The following is a 12662-nucleotide window of genomic DNA, read 5'->3' as shown; positions in this document are numbered from 1 at the left end:
TGGCATCATATGCCATCTTCCAAGACCAAGCACTTCCTTAATTTACTAATGTCTAATATGGGTTGAACTCTACCTCACTACCTGCATTATTGACTGCTCTTTTTTCTACTCAATCACCTACTTTCAAAATTTATTAAAACAAACAAAAAAAAAAAAACCTTTTTTCCCCAGATCTTTCTGTCAGCTGAAAGTCATTGGTAGATCTCAAAACCAAAAAAGAGGAAAAATTTAAGACCCCACAGAGAGCCAAAAAAACTTCAGTACATCTGGGTTTTTTTTTCACTTCACAATGCAAGCATATACATCCATCTCATTAACAGGCAAATATCTTAATTTACAGTGTTAGAGATTCAAGCAATGGCAACCAAACAATTTCATATTCCTTCCATGTTTGCCTTGCCATGTTTTCCTAACATAGCAAACACAGTCCTACAGCTTTTTAGCTTTCATTAAAATCCTTAGTAAAACCTCTAAAATGGTTTTTGTTTTCCCCACGGTACTTACTTGCAGATAATACTTCCTCTAGATTTGCTGTGACAAGGTTTAATCTGCAGGGAGCAGGCAATTGCCTTCCACATTTCTGGTTGGCATTTTTTAATATCAAGCACAGGAATATTTATGAAAGGCATCTTAATACTCCCTTTTTCCCATAGCTTCATATCATTCATGGCTCCCTGGTCTGACTGAGTATTGCAGCTTCTAAATAGTTCTGTTGGTCTTAAAAGGAGAAGGTAAGATATAGCATGTATAGCATGTATAAAAAATATAAATACCCCACATTTTACCTTTTCACCATAAGAACTCTACATCCTTCATATGGCTTGCTTTTTGTGGTATACAAGCAATTAATCCCTCCCACAGTTAAGCAAGATCAAAATCAACTTGAAATCTGTCTTTAAGGAAGACAAGGTCTTTAAGACTCAAGGCTGAAACTCCCTTCTCACCTCTATCTCTTAGATCAAGTATCGCTTTAATATTTCTCATCTGAAGTTGACCTAAGAGAAAATAGCCCAAATATCTTTGTAATTATCTGTTTCTTAGTGAATCACTAATGCGAGTTGATTTATGATTTATATTTAGCCAGAATTAGGATTCTCCTATAACACTCACACCACTACATACTATTAAAAAAACCAAAAAAATAAAAAAAAAAAAAACACCAGTGATCTCTAATAGCTAAGAAAATTTAGGGGATTTTTTAAACTATTTTTTTTAAACTCTAACCTTGCAATTACTTTCAGACACCACTTTTAAATAATTTTGTCCTATAAACCCACAGAAACATCTCTGCAAAAAAGGAATTTTGAAAATGAGTAACATGTAAATTTAACCAACACTTTAACCTTATTTATAATATACAACATTCCAGTAACCATGACTTACTTGTCTATGCAGTAAGACAGAGGAATACACAGAGGTAATAATACACTGTGACATTTTACAACTTTTATTCTTGTAAGTTTTGTTACATCTGTTGCTAAATGCATTTCCAAAGGTTCATTCTAAAGAAAAAGTACTTATTTTCAAATTAACTAATACCATATTTGCAGAAAGAAAGCTACATACAATCTCAAAATAAATCTTAAAAACAATTCATTTTATTTTTGAAATCAAAGCATAGGAATTCCTTTATAAAATATTCAGTGTCTCTCTCCTACCTGTTATTAAAATTAGTGCAGTAAGTAAGATTTCTACAGCCCAGCTGACAAGGTTCTCGTACATCTGCTAAACAGGTCAACATGGAAACTTCAACTGCATTATACTCACAAAAGCGATCAAATTCTTGCCAGCTCTGTGAACTGCCCCAGCTCGTGCTATAAAGTTTAGTGCAGAGCTCTCTGAAAACAAAAAAGAAATAGAGATGAAGAAAATAAAATTAAAAGAACAGCCATTCAGATATAGCCCATCATTTCTTTGTTCCATCACTCTGCCTCTGCTCACCACAGAGCATTGTGTTAGAGCCCACAAAGTCTCCAAGGGCACCCAAATGTAGTGCTCAAAGCAAATAACCCATTTTGCTCAAGTATGTCAGTACATGTTTAAGCTAGCAAGATCAAAACACTTCAGGATATAAAACGGCAAATATCCAATAAAAATGTAACAACTTGAAACCTGAACTTACAACTTTGAGATTAAAACTGTCCCAGCTCTTTTTACTGGTAATAAATCTAAGTTGCCATCACAATGAACAACTTCTAATCCCATCCCTCAGCTTCAAATCACACTTTCTCCTCCTACAGAAATGACTGTCAAGCAAAATACATTCCTTCTTTTGCCTTCTTTGATGTTTGGGACACTATTTGCTGCTTTTGTTTGAGATGTTTCCTGGTGTCAGCAATACCCAGCCCACATTGTTTACAGCAATGTCCTACAAACTACAAATGTTTCCATTCCAAGATACGGAACTTCACTGTATTATTAGATCTCCTGCCTACTGAAAACTTGATAGAAGGATCCATTTTAGAACTCACTGTCAAAGCAAAGAACTAAAAGATACTTTATTAACTATCCTATGCTACAACATTCTAAGAAATAATGTAATTCCGAGGCTCTACTACTAAACCCCTTAAAGATCCTGCTGCATTCATGAGATGTTACTGGAAACTTTGATATAAAAGGAAGTAACAGCTCAAAAATGTTTGCCACTTATTCAGACACATTGATGCATTTAAAATGCAATCATCATCTATTTTTAAAGTGGACAGAAAACCACTCTAGACTAAAAATGCCTCAATAATTTGGAAGCATGCAACAATTTGCTGAAAACCTTTGTTTTTCTAAATGTCAGAATAGTTAGTTCCCTTGTTTAATTACTAAATTACCTAAGTTATTTTTCACCAACAAAAACTAGAAGAACATCTAGAAAGGAATACTGCCAAGGTTTTAACATAAAGCAACCAGGCACTTGAGCATTTGTGGAGCTGATAATCATTTGTCTCTCTCTAGCATCTCATTAAGACCTCTTAACCAGAGGTTGCAATATTGGCTATTATGACCAAAAGTATGGTGCAAATTTCATTAACTTACTGTGTCTGCTGTAATAAGCCAGTGCCAAATGTATGAAAAGGTTGATTCCTCTTATAAAACAGTATGTTTTGAGATACAAAGTATTGGAGAGAATACACTACTCAACAGATTACTTCCTCTTATAAAACAGTATGTTTTGAGATACAAAGTATTGGAGAGAATACACTACTCAACAGATTACTATCTGGTTACCTGAACCTGTATTTTTTCTAAGAATTCCAGAACTTCCCATTTGATGTACACAGCAAGATTCAGGCAAAGGCCAGAAACAAGACAAATTCCTAAGTACTTTCAGAATTGTAAATGAGGTTAGAGAGATACTGACCTACATGTGGAAGAATTTGCTTTAGAACAGCAATGGAGCTTAGCTCCATCGAGGCCTGTTGAAGGTGGAGGGTGCACAGTGACTCCTGGGTGAACAGATCTTGAACTCTCAAGAAAACATTGCCAAAGTGGGTCCTGAGGGAGAGGCATGGTTTTACAGCCTTCTATAAGTCCATCAACAATTTCAAGCTCTGTTTTCATTGACATTAGAATTCTTTTACAGGCAGTCTGACATGCATAATCTTCTGCTCTATCACAGCAATACAAACCTGTTAACAAAATAGTTAACAGTCAAGCACAAAACAACATTAAAGATGCACAACATAACAGCCCTGAGAAATAAAAGTGCTGTAAGGTGTCTTCTCCTCCAAAGAATCTCAAATAACATTGCTTCTCCTAAATAGATACAGAATCAACTCTGGAAAAAAACTACAAAGCCAATATGTAAAAATGAAAAGTAAATAAAAATTATTAATGCACCTATACCCAAAAGTTATCATCATACACATTCATATAATGATAGTAATACAATTATATGACAGACTTCTACAATAACACATTTTATATAAAATGTACAAGAAGTACATTTTCAGTATCTTCTATAACTTTCTTTCAGTAAAGATGGATTTATTTGTACTTACTGTCTGTGGGGTTCCTCATTGGATATGACTGTGTGTAGTTACTCACACAGTGTATAAGCTGAGGGCTGATAGATGCACAGTAATTTTCAACTGCTTTAATTTGTGACGGACCAGGAGAGGAATCTGTCCGAAAAATTGCTTGGCAATATTCCCGGCAGTTCGTATGGTGACCTGCGTAACTGCAACACACTGACCCCACTGGGGAAGCAAACAGACAAACAACAGAAAATCTATGGGTTCCTACGCAGAGAAATGAAGAGATGAGCAAGTCTGACACACAAGGATGCTAAAAGAAATGAAAAAAAAAAAAAAAAAAGAAAAAAAAAAAGAATAAATTCTATGCTCTACTGAAAACCTCTGTCTACACAATGACTGGAAACTGGAAATATCTGTAACTAGCCAAACTACATTTGTTTGTCTGGCAGGAGAAAAAGTCAGTATTAAAGTTGCCTTGAACTCAAGTTCAAGACATGAACAAGCCAGCTGAATCTCATTTTCAACTGTTTTGTTCTTATTTTAGGTAACCAGACATGTCCAATAATTGAATTATGAGAGAAATGCTACTAATAAACAAACAAATATGAGTAGTATCATTCAAAAAACCCAGACAGATGGTATTGGCGATCCACCCACTTTTGCTATGCTGTTAAAATACATATAGTAGTTCTTGAGAATAGCTTCTACTGGATTTAATTCTGAGACACTGATTTCATTTTATATAAACAGATATCATGCAACAAAATGCATGGCTCTTCAACATTTAAACTATGCATTTAATTTTGCTACTTAGCACACATCAAATGAACAAGCAGAAGAAAAAGACAGAAAAGACAAATGCAAATACACAAACTGAAAACTGATATTAATTATACAAATACCCAAATCCCTTCATTACTTGAGTAAGACAATTTACTCATGGCTTTTCCCTATATGGGTCTGAAATCCATGTGTTTGAGTATATGTTCACCTACATAATCTCTTACAGTTTAGAGAAAAAAATGAATATTATGAAAGAAAAACAAAAGAAACTATTCATTATATACTTACTTTCATTTCTGTTAATACAACTAAAGAGAGCATTCTGAAATCAAAACAAAAGCAGTGTTACAAGCCAGAAAACTTCAAATAAATATTTGAATAACAATAATAAATCCAGTCATTTGTTATAATGAGCTAATAAACCTTTGGAATTATTTGCTTCAATTAGATTACATTAAAACAAAACCACTATACAAACAGTGAAACCAGGAAATTAAGAGATCCAGGGTCACCAAAGTTCTCTGTGTACTCATAATAAAACAGATAAATATTCAAGCAAACAAGTAAATTGGAAGATTTTTCTGGACTAACTTAGAAATAGGATAAATGGTTATAATAGGGTGTCCCAAAATGTTGGGATTTTTTTTAAGGACAATAATTTTAAAGATTCTATGTAGAAAAAAATAATTCTGCACAGATGGACGCATGCAAACAGGAAATCTCAACAAAATAACTCCATGACAATGTACCTTAAAAGCTGAAGCATGCAACCAACTCCCTTGAACTGCAGCCAAAAGGCACAGCTGGGGGATGTACGTCTCAAATGTCAGAAGAAGGGAAACACACACATCCTGCTGCTTTGTTTCAGAGGTCTCTAATCAGCAGACCAGTCATGGAATGGTTTGGGTTGGAAGGGACCTTAAAACTCATCTAGTCATAACCCCCTACCATGGGCAGGGACATTTTCCACTAGACCAGGCTGCTCAGAGCCCCATCCAACATGGCCTTGAACACTTCCAGGGATGGGGCATCCACAGCTTCTCGGGGCAACCTGTTCCAGTGCCTCACCACCCTCATCATAAAAAAAAAAAATATTCTTTGTATCTAGTTTGAAACTACCCTCTTTTAGTTTACAATCATTAACCCTTGCCCTATCGCAACAAGCCCTGCCAAAAAGTTTATTTCCAGCTTTCTTGCAAGCCTCCTCTGGGCACCAGGAAGTGCTATGAGGTCTCTCAGGATCCTTTTCTTCTGCAGACTGAACAACCCCACCTCTCTCAGCCTGTTTTCATAGGAGACATGCTCCATCTCTCTTTGTGGCTTTCCTCTGGACTCATTCCAACAGGTCCACATTTTTCCTGGGCTGAAGATGTAGCACTGGATGTAGCACATCCTGTACCTGGATGTAGCACTCCAGGTGGGTCTCACCAGAGCAGAGCAGAGAGGCAGAATCCCCTCCCTAACGACTACTGAACTCTTGCAAAAAAACCCACAGTCTTCCCCACACTGAATAAGCACATTTCCCATTAAAAAAATAGATACTGCATATAAGCTGTCTGGAACTCTATGAAAAGATGAAGTCATGAGGCTGAAATTCCAAAATGTAGTTCCCAGTTATCAAAGACTAAAATTATATGATTGTGAGAAAAGAGAAATTTGAATTTAGAAATATCTAACCTCTACAATTATCAGAACAACAGATTATAAAACCTGATCAAATACATCGATATAATGACAAAACACAATCCTCATCTTCATAAAATTCCTGGTCTCCATTTCCCCTATCCCTATAATTAAACAAATTTGTATTTCACACAAAAGAGAGTATCTAGAGAAGAAAACAGAATCATCATCAGACTGATCCCAAATCATGTGGGATTACAGTTTTGCTTCAACACAGGAAAGCACCAGATGTGCTACTACCTCTAAGACATGGAAGAGAGCTCAAAATGCAGACCTAGTTCAAGCTCAGTAGTTCACCATTCTTCATCTATCTTAATTACTAGTTATTCATTGCATTGCAGAGAAGTGGGTATCCCAAATAATCGTGGAACTACTTTTATGCAGATCTGTACTGCTGCAAACAGATGAAAATACAAATTTGTTAGGAATTAACTTGATTATTTTATTTTTCCTTTTGACTTAAATATTGTTTAGTGTGCAGGAATTTGTTTTTCATTTGTATTTTCTACTTGCTTTCTCCTGAACACAAGAACTTAAACAGGACAGTCCCAATACTATAATGAGCAGCATCAAATTCCTTCTGTTAACACTCAGAAATTAATTTAAACCTTGGGTAAACCATGGCAGATGTGGCAAAGAAAGGCCCTAAGAGAATAAACACATATCTAACTTGAAAGTGTAAGTTATTTTTCCACAAACAGCAACTATTTATAATTTTAGTGATCATAAATGAAGCACGGACCTATTGGTACACCTCACACAAAAATTGAAAAATGTGCCTTAGATAAAACAAAGCCCCAGATTTCATAAAGCAGCAATTCAGATGTTTTATTTTCATGCCAAAAATAGCCTCTACAATATTTCAGATCTTTTCTCCCAAAAGCACAGATACATTATTTCTCTCAGATTACAATGAATTTGCAGCAACATTGTTCATCCCAGCAGAGCATTTTCATCTGATTAACTTTAGATGTTCCCTTCTTTCCTACACACAAACCAAATCTTGTTACGCATCCGTGTAACAAAGATGAGGGACAAGAGAATTAATGGAGAAAGAACACAGAGGTGGGGTCACCTCTGTAAAGAGTAGATTTATACTGCTGCCTAAAGGCTCATGACATTTTTGCAGCACCATATATCCTTCACTGTGGATGCCAAGCAAAGGTTACCAGAAAGGCCCTGTTTTGATGTGGCCATCCGGTTTCCTTGGGACCTGCCACACACAACAACACTCTGCCCGTAAACTGACTGTCCTCAGAAGCTGCTGAAATTTGACTTCTCCAAAGCCACCCTGCACAGAGCACTGGAAGGTGGCACACAAACCAGCCAGGCAGAATGAGCATCATAACTTTATTAATTAAGGCACTGAGACAGCAGAAGCCGCTGGAAAGTCTAAAGTCTGTCTGCCATGGTTACACAGAGTACTTGACCATACTGTTAGCACAAACAATACTTAGAATCATACTGTAATGCTGCAATAAACTCATATAAAAATGGTCACATTATTTAGAAGTTGAATGATACAAACAAGTGATTCTAAAGCAATTAATGAATAATAGTGTCACTTGCCCTGCTCAGAGGACACAAAAGAAAGGAGAATGTTGATAAAATTATGCCATTTACTAATATTCTTCCTCTAAAGAAGGGCTCAAATTGAGACAAAATGATCTCACAGTGATTTCACACACCAATTTTATACATACAGGAATGCCTAACCTAATAATAAGTCTTCTTTCTGTATTTCGAAACCACAGTTCCACAGACTGCTGAATCGCTGTAATAATCCTCACATTTCTGTTAAGAGGAGGTGGTCTGGCTTCTCTTTTCCACCTTGCCTTTGTTCCCAGCTGCATAGTCTTGTGTGTGCCCTTGCACCATCACCTTGTCATGACCTGATCTTTCTCACTAACCCCGATGAAAACTCATTTTTCTCATCCCCTAGGATTTAAGTCAGTGATATCAACAGGTATAATACTATGTTAGAACAGAATAGAAGAAGCATTTTTTAGATATTGTCTTTTAGAAGGACCTGCCAGATGCCAGAGGCAGAGTAAGGCAAGGAAGGGGAGGGAACGTATGTGGAAAAATGGCAGTTGAAGGAAGGCAGGGGAAGAAGTTCAGCTGCACTGAGTTGTTACAGCAACTCACCATATTTCACAAAACTGTGCCTGTAGCCACCACTAGAATGCTAGTTGAGGGTGCCAACTTCGTTTTTTGGGCAGGTCTGGGTAATGTTCAGTTTATGTGTATGTATATACCCCTCACAAATGTGAGGGGTATAGCTACATAGATATGAGATAGTATTTTAAAAAATTTTCAAAATTAGTGTCTAATTACATGTTCATAAATAAAGTTGTTAACAGCATTAGGCAGTCAGTCTGGTTTGAATTACTAACTGCAACTTCTTTTCAGAACACAAGGTTCATGTCCATCTCTACTAAATAAGCACTCATATCTAAGAGGTCACCAGCTTTTCCGCCCACTCAAGGTTCCTTTGGAATCTTTGAGTGAACTGGCAGTGATAAAAGACACAGAAAACAAAAGGTAAAAGACAGATATAAAACCAAAAATAAAAAAATAAAAACCAAACCAGCCAATCAACAAAAAACCAAACAAGGAAAAAAGTATATTCTCTTTAAAGGAATGATTAAGTCACCAGGATTTGGGAAAATGATGGTACAAAGGCAATACTGTGTACACACAGTCTCATAGGCCATTTTTAACATGTGTTGAATACTAAATTAAGAACAAAGATGGCAATATCAAAATTTCTAAACCACAAACACAATGATTTGTTTTACTTGTGCACAAGTCCCATCTTTCAGACTTCTTTTTTTTTTAAAGCCAGGTGTTTCCAAGCCTGGTGATTAAAACCAGTGAGACTATAAGCAGAAGGAGTGGAAAGTGGCAGGCGGACACCAGCATCACAACCATGTACACCTTAAAGCAAATACTCTGAAAGATTTAATTTGGTGCTATGGAAATTGAAAAAGGCTGTTGAGGTTTATGCAGCAGAGAACCTTCTTTAGTCTTCCCCACCAGAACCCCCTGAAGGAAGATTTTAGCCAGTACTGCAGGACCTAACTGGTTTCGCTCTTTTTGGAGCTCATCAGCTGCAGGTAACGGCTCAAAACTCAAAAATGCGTGCACCCCAACACAAAAAGAGCAGAATATTTTGTTGACGGAAGAAGTCCTCTGCATTGTGAGGCATGCTCTCACATTATAAGCACATTTTTTCTAAATGGCTGCATCATATGTCTTAAATGAAAAGCAATAGTGAAGCTGTTGTTTCACACCAGAAATTAAGAGTATTTTGAAAAAAAAACACAAAAAGTATTTTCCTCCCTAAAAATTATCATGGTATCTAACTTTGGCAGAAAAATAACTTCAGTACTATTGTCTCAGGCAACCTAACCATGACAAATATTTGAATCTAGATCCTACCCAATTAAGGCCATCTTATTTTATAAGTATTACCTACAGTTAACAAATATAATAGTAAAATGCTTAACTCTGTGCAGTTAAGCACAGAAAAGAAAACCCTCTTGATCTCCTCTTGACTTCATTTAATTTTTGAATTTATTGAGAGAAGATAAAAGTCAGAAGGTAACAGCATACTAAGGTTTAGTGGAATCAGCTGAAGTGTCAAATGATGACGAACATCTGTTAAAAACTTTAAAAACTTGCAGTAATAAAAAGTAAGGTCAAGATTTTCCTCCATTATGTAAACCAGCAAAGAACTGAAAACACTTGCACAGTGAGATAGTACAAAATTTACTGGAACTCAAATTTTGGTGAGATCATTGAGTGTTCTATCAACCTTCTTCGAACAGCAGAGAATAGAAACAAAAAGCACCAGTAGATGACAATAACATTATCTACGATGTGTAGTGTATGGTCAGAGTCCATCCTGAATTCATAAAGCAGTATTTCCAGAGGCCACACACAGTCCTGTGCCTTAGGAGTTCATTAAAACTGTTTAGGAACCTTTAGCTAAACAATGTCCCAAAGAGTTCCTTGAGTTATTATCTATTGTCTCGGAGTAATCCACACAAACAATTAGATAAGAGCTAAAAACTGATGACTGCATTTTTCAGCAGGGGTATTAATATAGCCAGCATTGAGTAAAATCTCAACAAAAAGCAGGATCATATGACCCCAAAAGGAAAAAACAAACCAATACCATAGCAGAGTGAATACTTTTCTGAATCCCCATTACAGCACTTGAAGCTGCAGGCACTGCATTTTAAGTTTTTAACAGCTGCAAAGTGAGATTAGACTAGAGTGCTCAAATCTGTGATAGCAAAACTACCTTTAAGCCATCCAGGGACATCAAGTGTTCACCACTGTGCATCAAAAGTAGTTTTAAGAGCAGAGGCTAAATAAGTGGTGACATTTTCAGTTGCATTTCAACTGCTTGGGAGATGTTAATAGTGCTCAGCTGCAATAAAGCTCTCACAGTGCCAATTAACTAGAGAAGTTTATATGTCTTATTTGGAACACATGAAGTAAAAACTGGAGTTCTTAATATTCAGAGAGGTGAACTCACAATATGCAGTGCACAGACTCAAGAGCTGCAACCAAATCAAAACTTTAGTGTTACTCTTTCCATGCACAGAAGAAAGAAAAGGGATCTTAAACACAGTAATAAAGCCTTTACAGCTTATTTTAAGATTAATGAAGTATTTTAAGCTGCTCCTCCAAGCATGTATTCCATGTGGTCTTTTAAAAAATGAACCCCCACTTTACATGAAAGTTTTAAAAATTCAAAAATCAGAAAATCCTACATACAATCCATACCATCTCCACTTTCTTCTTCTTCCTTTGACTATTACCTACCTTCTTTTTAGAGGAAGATGAACAGGATAGCAGAAAGCTGGAAGAAGTAGTGAAAGATAAAAGAACTGAGGGGCACAGAACTAGAGGAAAAATGAGGATGACAAAATGAGTATCTGAGCAGCAAAAGATGGAAAAAAAGGACTATTAGAATAAAATCTTCAAAAAAAGGCTAATAAAATACCTTTTGGTAACACTCAAAAATACTGGGCAAGTTGTGTAAAATTTATTCATTTCCATATGCAGTGCTACTTGAAAATAAAAACTGTTTAACAGGACATGCCATCTTCAAAGCACTGATAAAAAATGAATACCTTATTCCAACACAATACTTTTCTAAAATGTGTAAAATCTCCACATTAAAATAAACATAAATATTTACAGTAAAAGGAATGCAGAAATATATGATCAGCAGGAAAAGCATCTTCGATTAAGGCTGGCACATCAATGCTGAAGTGATTCTGCTACTTCACAACCTGAGACTCCACTTAGTGACTTCAAACTTGTGACAGCTCCAGCATGGAGTTTGGTTTTTTTCACTGCTCTGAACCCTCTGCCCTAACCCTGAAGATTTACCTCCTTCTTCACCCTCATTAACTTAGTGGGAGGCTGAAGGGTAACTCACTAAGTTGCTTCCCTAATCACAAAAGATTACAGAAATGTACTATGCACAGTTCAGACTCTCTAAGCAGCTTGTGAAAATTCGCTGGGAAATCCTTTAGTTAGCTGGGTAAGCTAACTAAGTTAAGAAGACTGGTAAGCTATGAGAGTGTTTACAAAAAATGGAATTATAATTTAAATCCTGAATTAATATAGTTTTTACTTTTATGTCATGTACTTAATTATTAAATACCCCAGCAACAGACCTGAGAGCTGATTACCAAGCACTATGATCCATACTGCAAACTAATTTTCTAATTGGATCCTCATTTTTAGAGAAGTACGAATTCTTAAATGCAAAACCAAACACAGTATGTATGACATGGTATTTATGTGATTCACATGCTATTTGTGATCTCATGTCACCTCTTTCAGTTTGAAGTGGCCATTCCTTCCCCAGTTCGGTGCTTCCCCAGTCAACTCCACAGAATGCAAAGTACAGTACAGGACACAGAAGCTACTCATAGACTACAGAGGGAGGAGGACTCATACACCAAAGTGGCAAGAACAATGGTTTTTTTTTTTCTTTCTTTTTTTTAAAAAGAAAGAATGACAGGGAAACTGCAGGCTTCCTCCAAAAGTTGTATTTGGAATCTTCAATCTTAGGCATAACTTCCTTGAATTTAATTCAACCAATGAGCCTCTCAGAGTATTTTAAGTATTATTTTCCATGAGCACCTGTAAGCCTGGATACATATGACAAATCATTGTCACAGAGAATTCTATCATAAC

The 12662-nt window shown here is 36.1% G+C and overlaps 1 protein-coding gene across 2 annotated transcripts in view; it reads right to left on the bottom strand.

Annotated features, from left to right (window-relative positions):
• The window catches only part of RECK (reversion inducing cysteine rich protein with kazal motifs), a 44763-nt gene that overhangs the window by 15834 nt on the left and 16267 nt on the right, over window positions 1-12662 (bottom strand). For both annotated transcript variants that reach the window (XM_053955358.1, XM_053955367.1), the window contains 5 exons: window positions 5040-5073; window positions 3993-4190; window positions 3353-3620; window positions 1659-1838; window positions 505-717 (listed from right to left, as the gene is read on the bottom strand). In XM_053955358.1, coding sequence (XP_053811333.1) covers window positions 505-717; window positions 1659-1838; window positions 3353-3620; window positions 3993-4190; window positions 5040-5073 — 893 coding nt within the window. The remainder of the gene's footprint in view (window positions 1-504; window positions 718-1658; window positions 1839-3352; window positions 3621-3992; window positions 4191-5039; window positions 5074-12662) is intronic.

Source organism: Vidua chalybeata, chromosome 1, assembly GCF_026979565.1.
Source record: "Vidua chalybeata isolate OUT-0048 chromosome 1, bVidCha1 merged haplotype, whole genome shotgun sequence".
In the NCBI taxonomy this organism is placed as follows: domain Eukaryota; kingdom Metazoa; phylum Chordata; class Aves; order Passeriformes; family Viduidae; genus Vidua; species Vidua chalybeata.
Note: the sequence above shows the minus strand (reverse complement) of the source record. Positions and strands in the feature narration are given on the sequence as shown.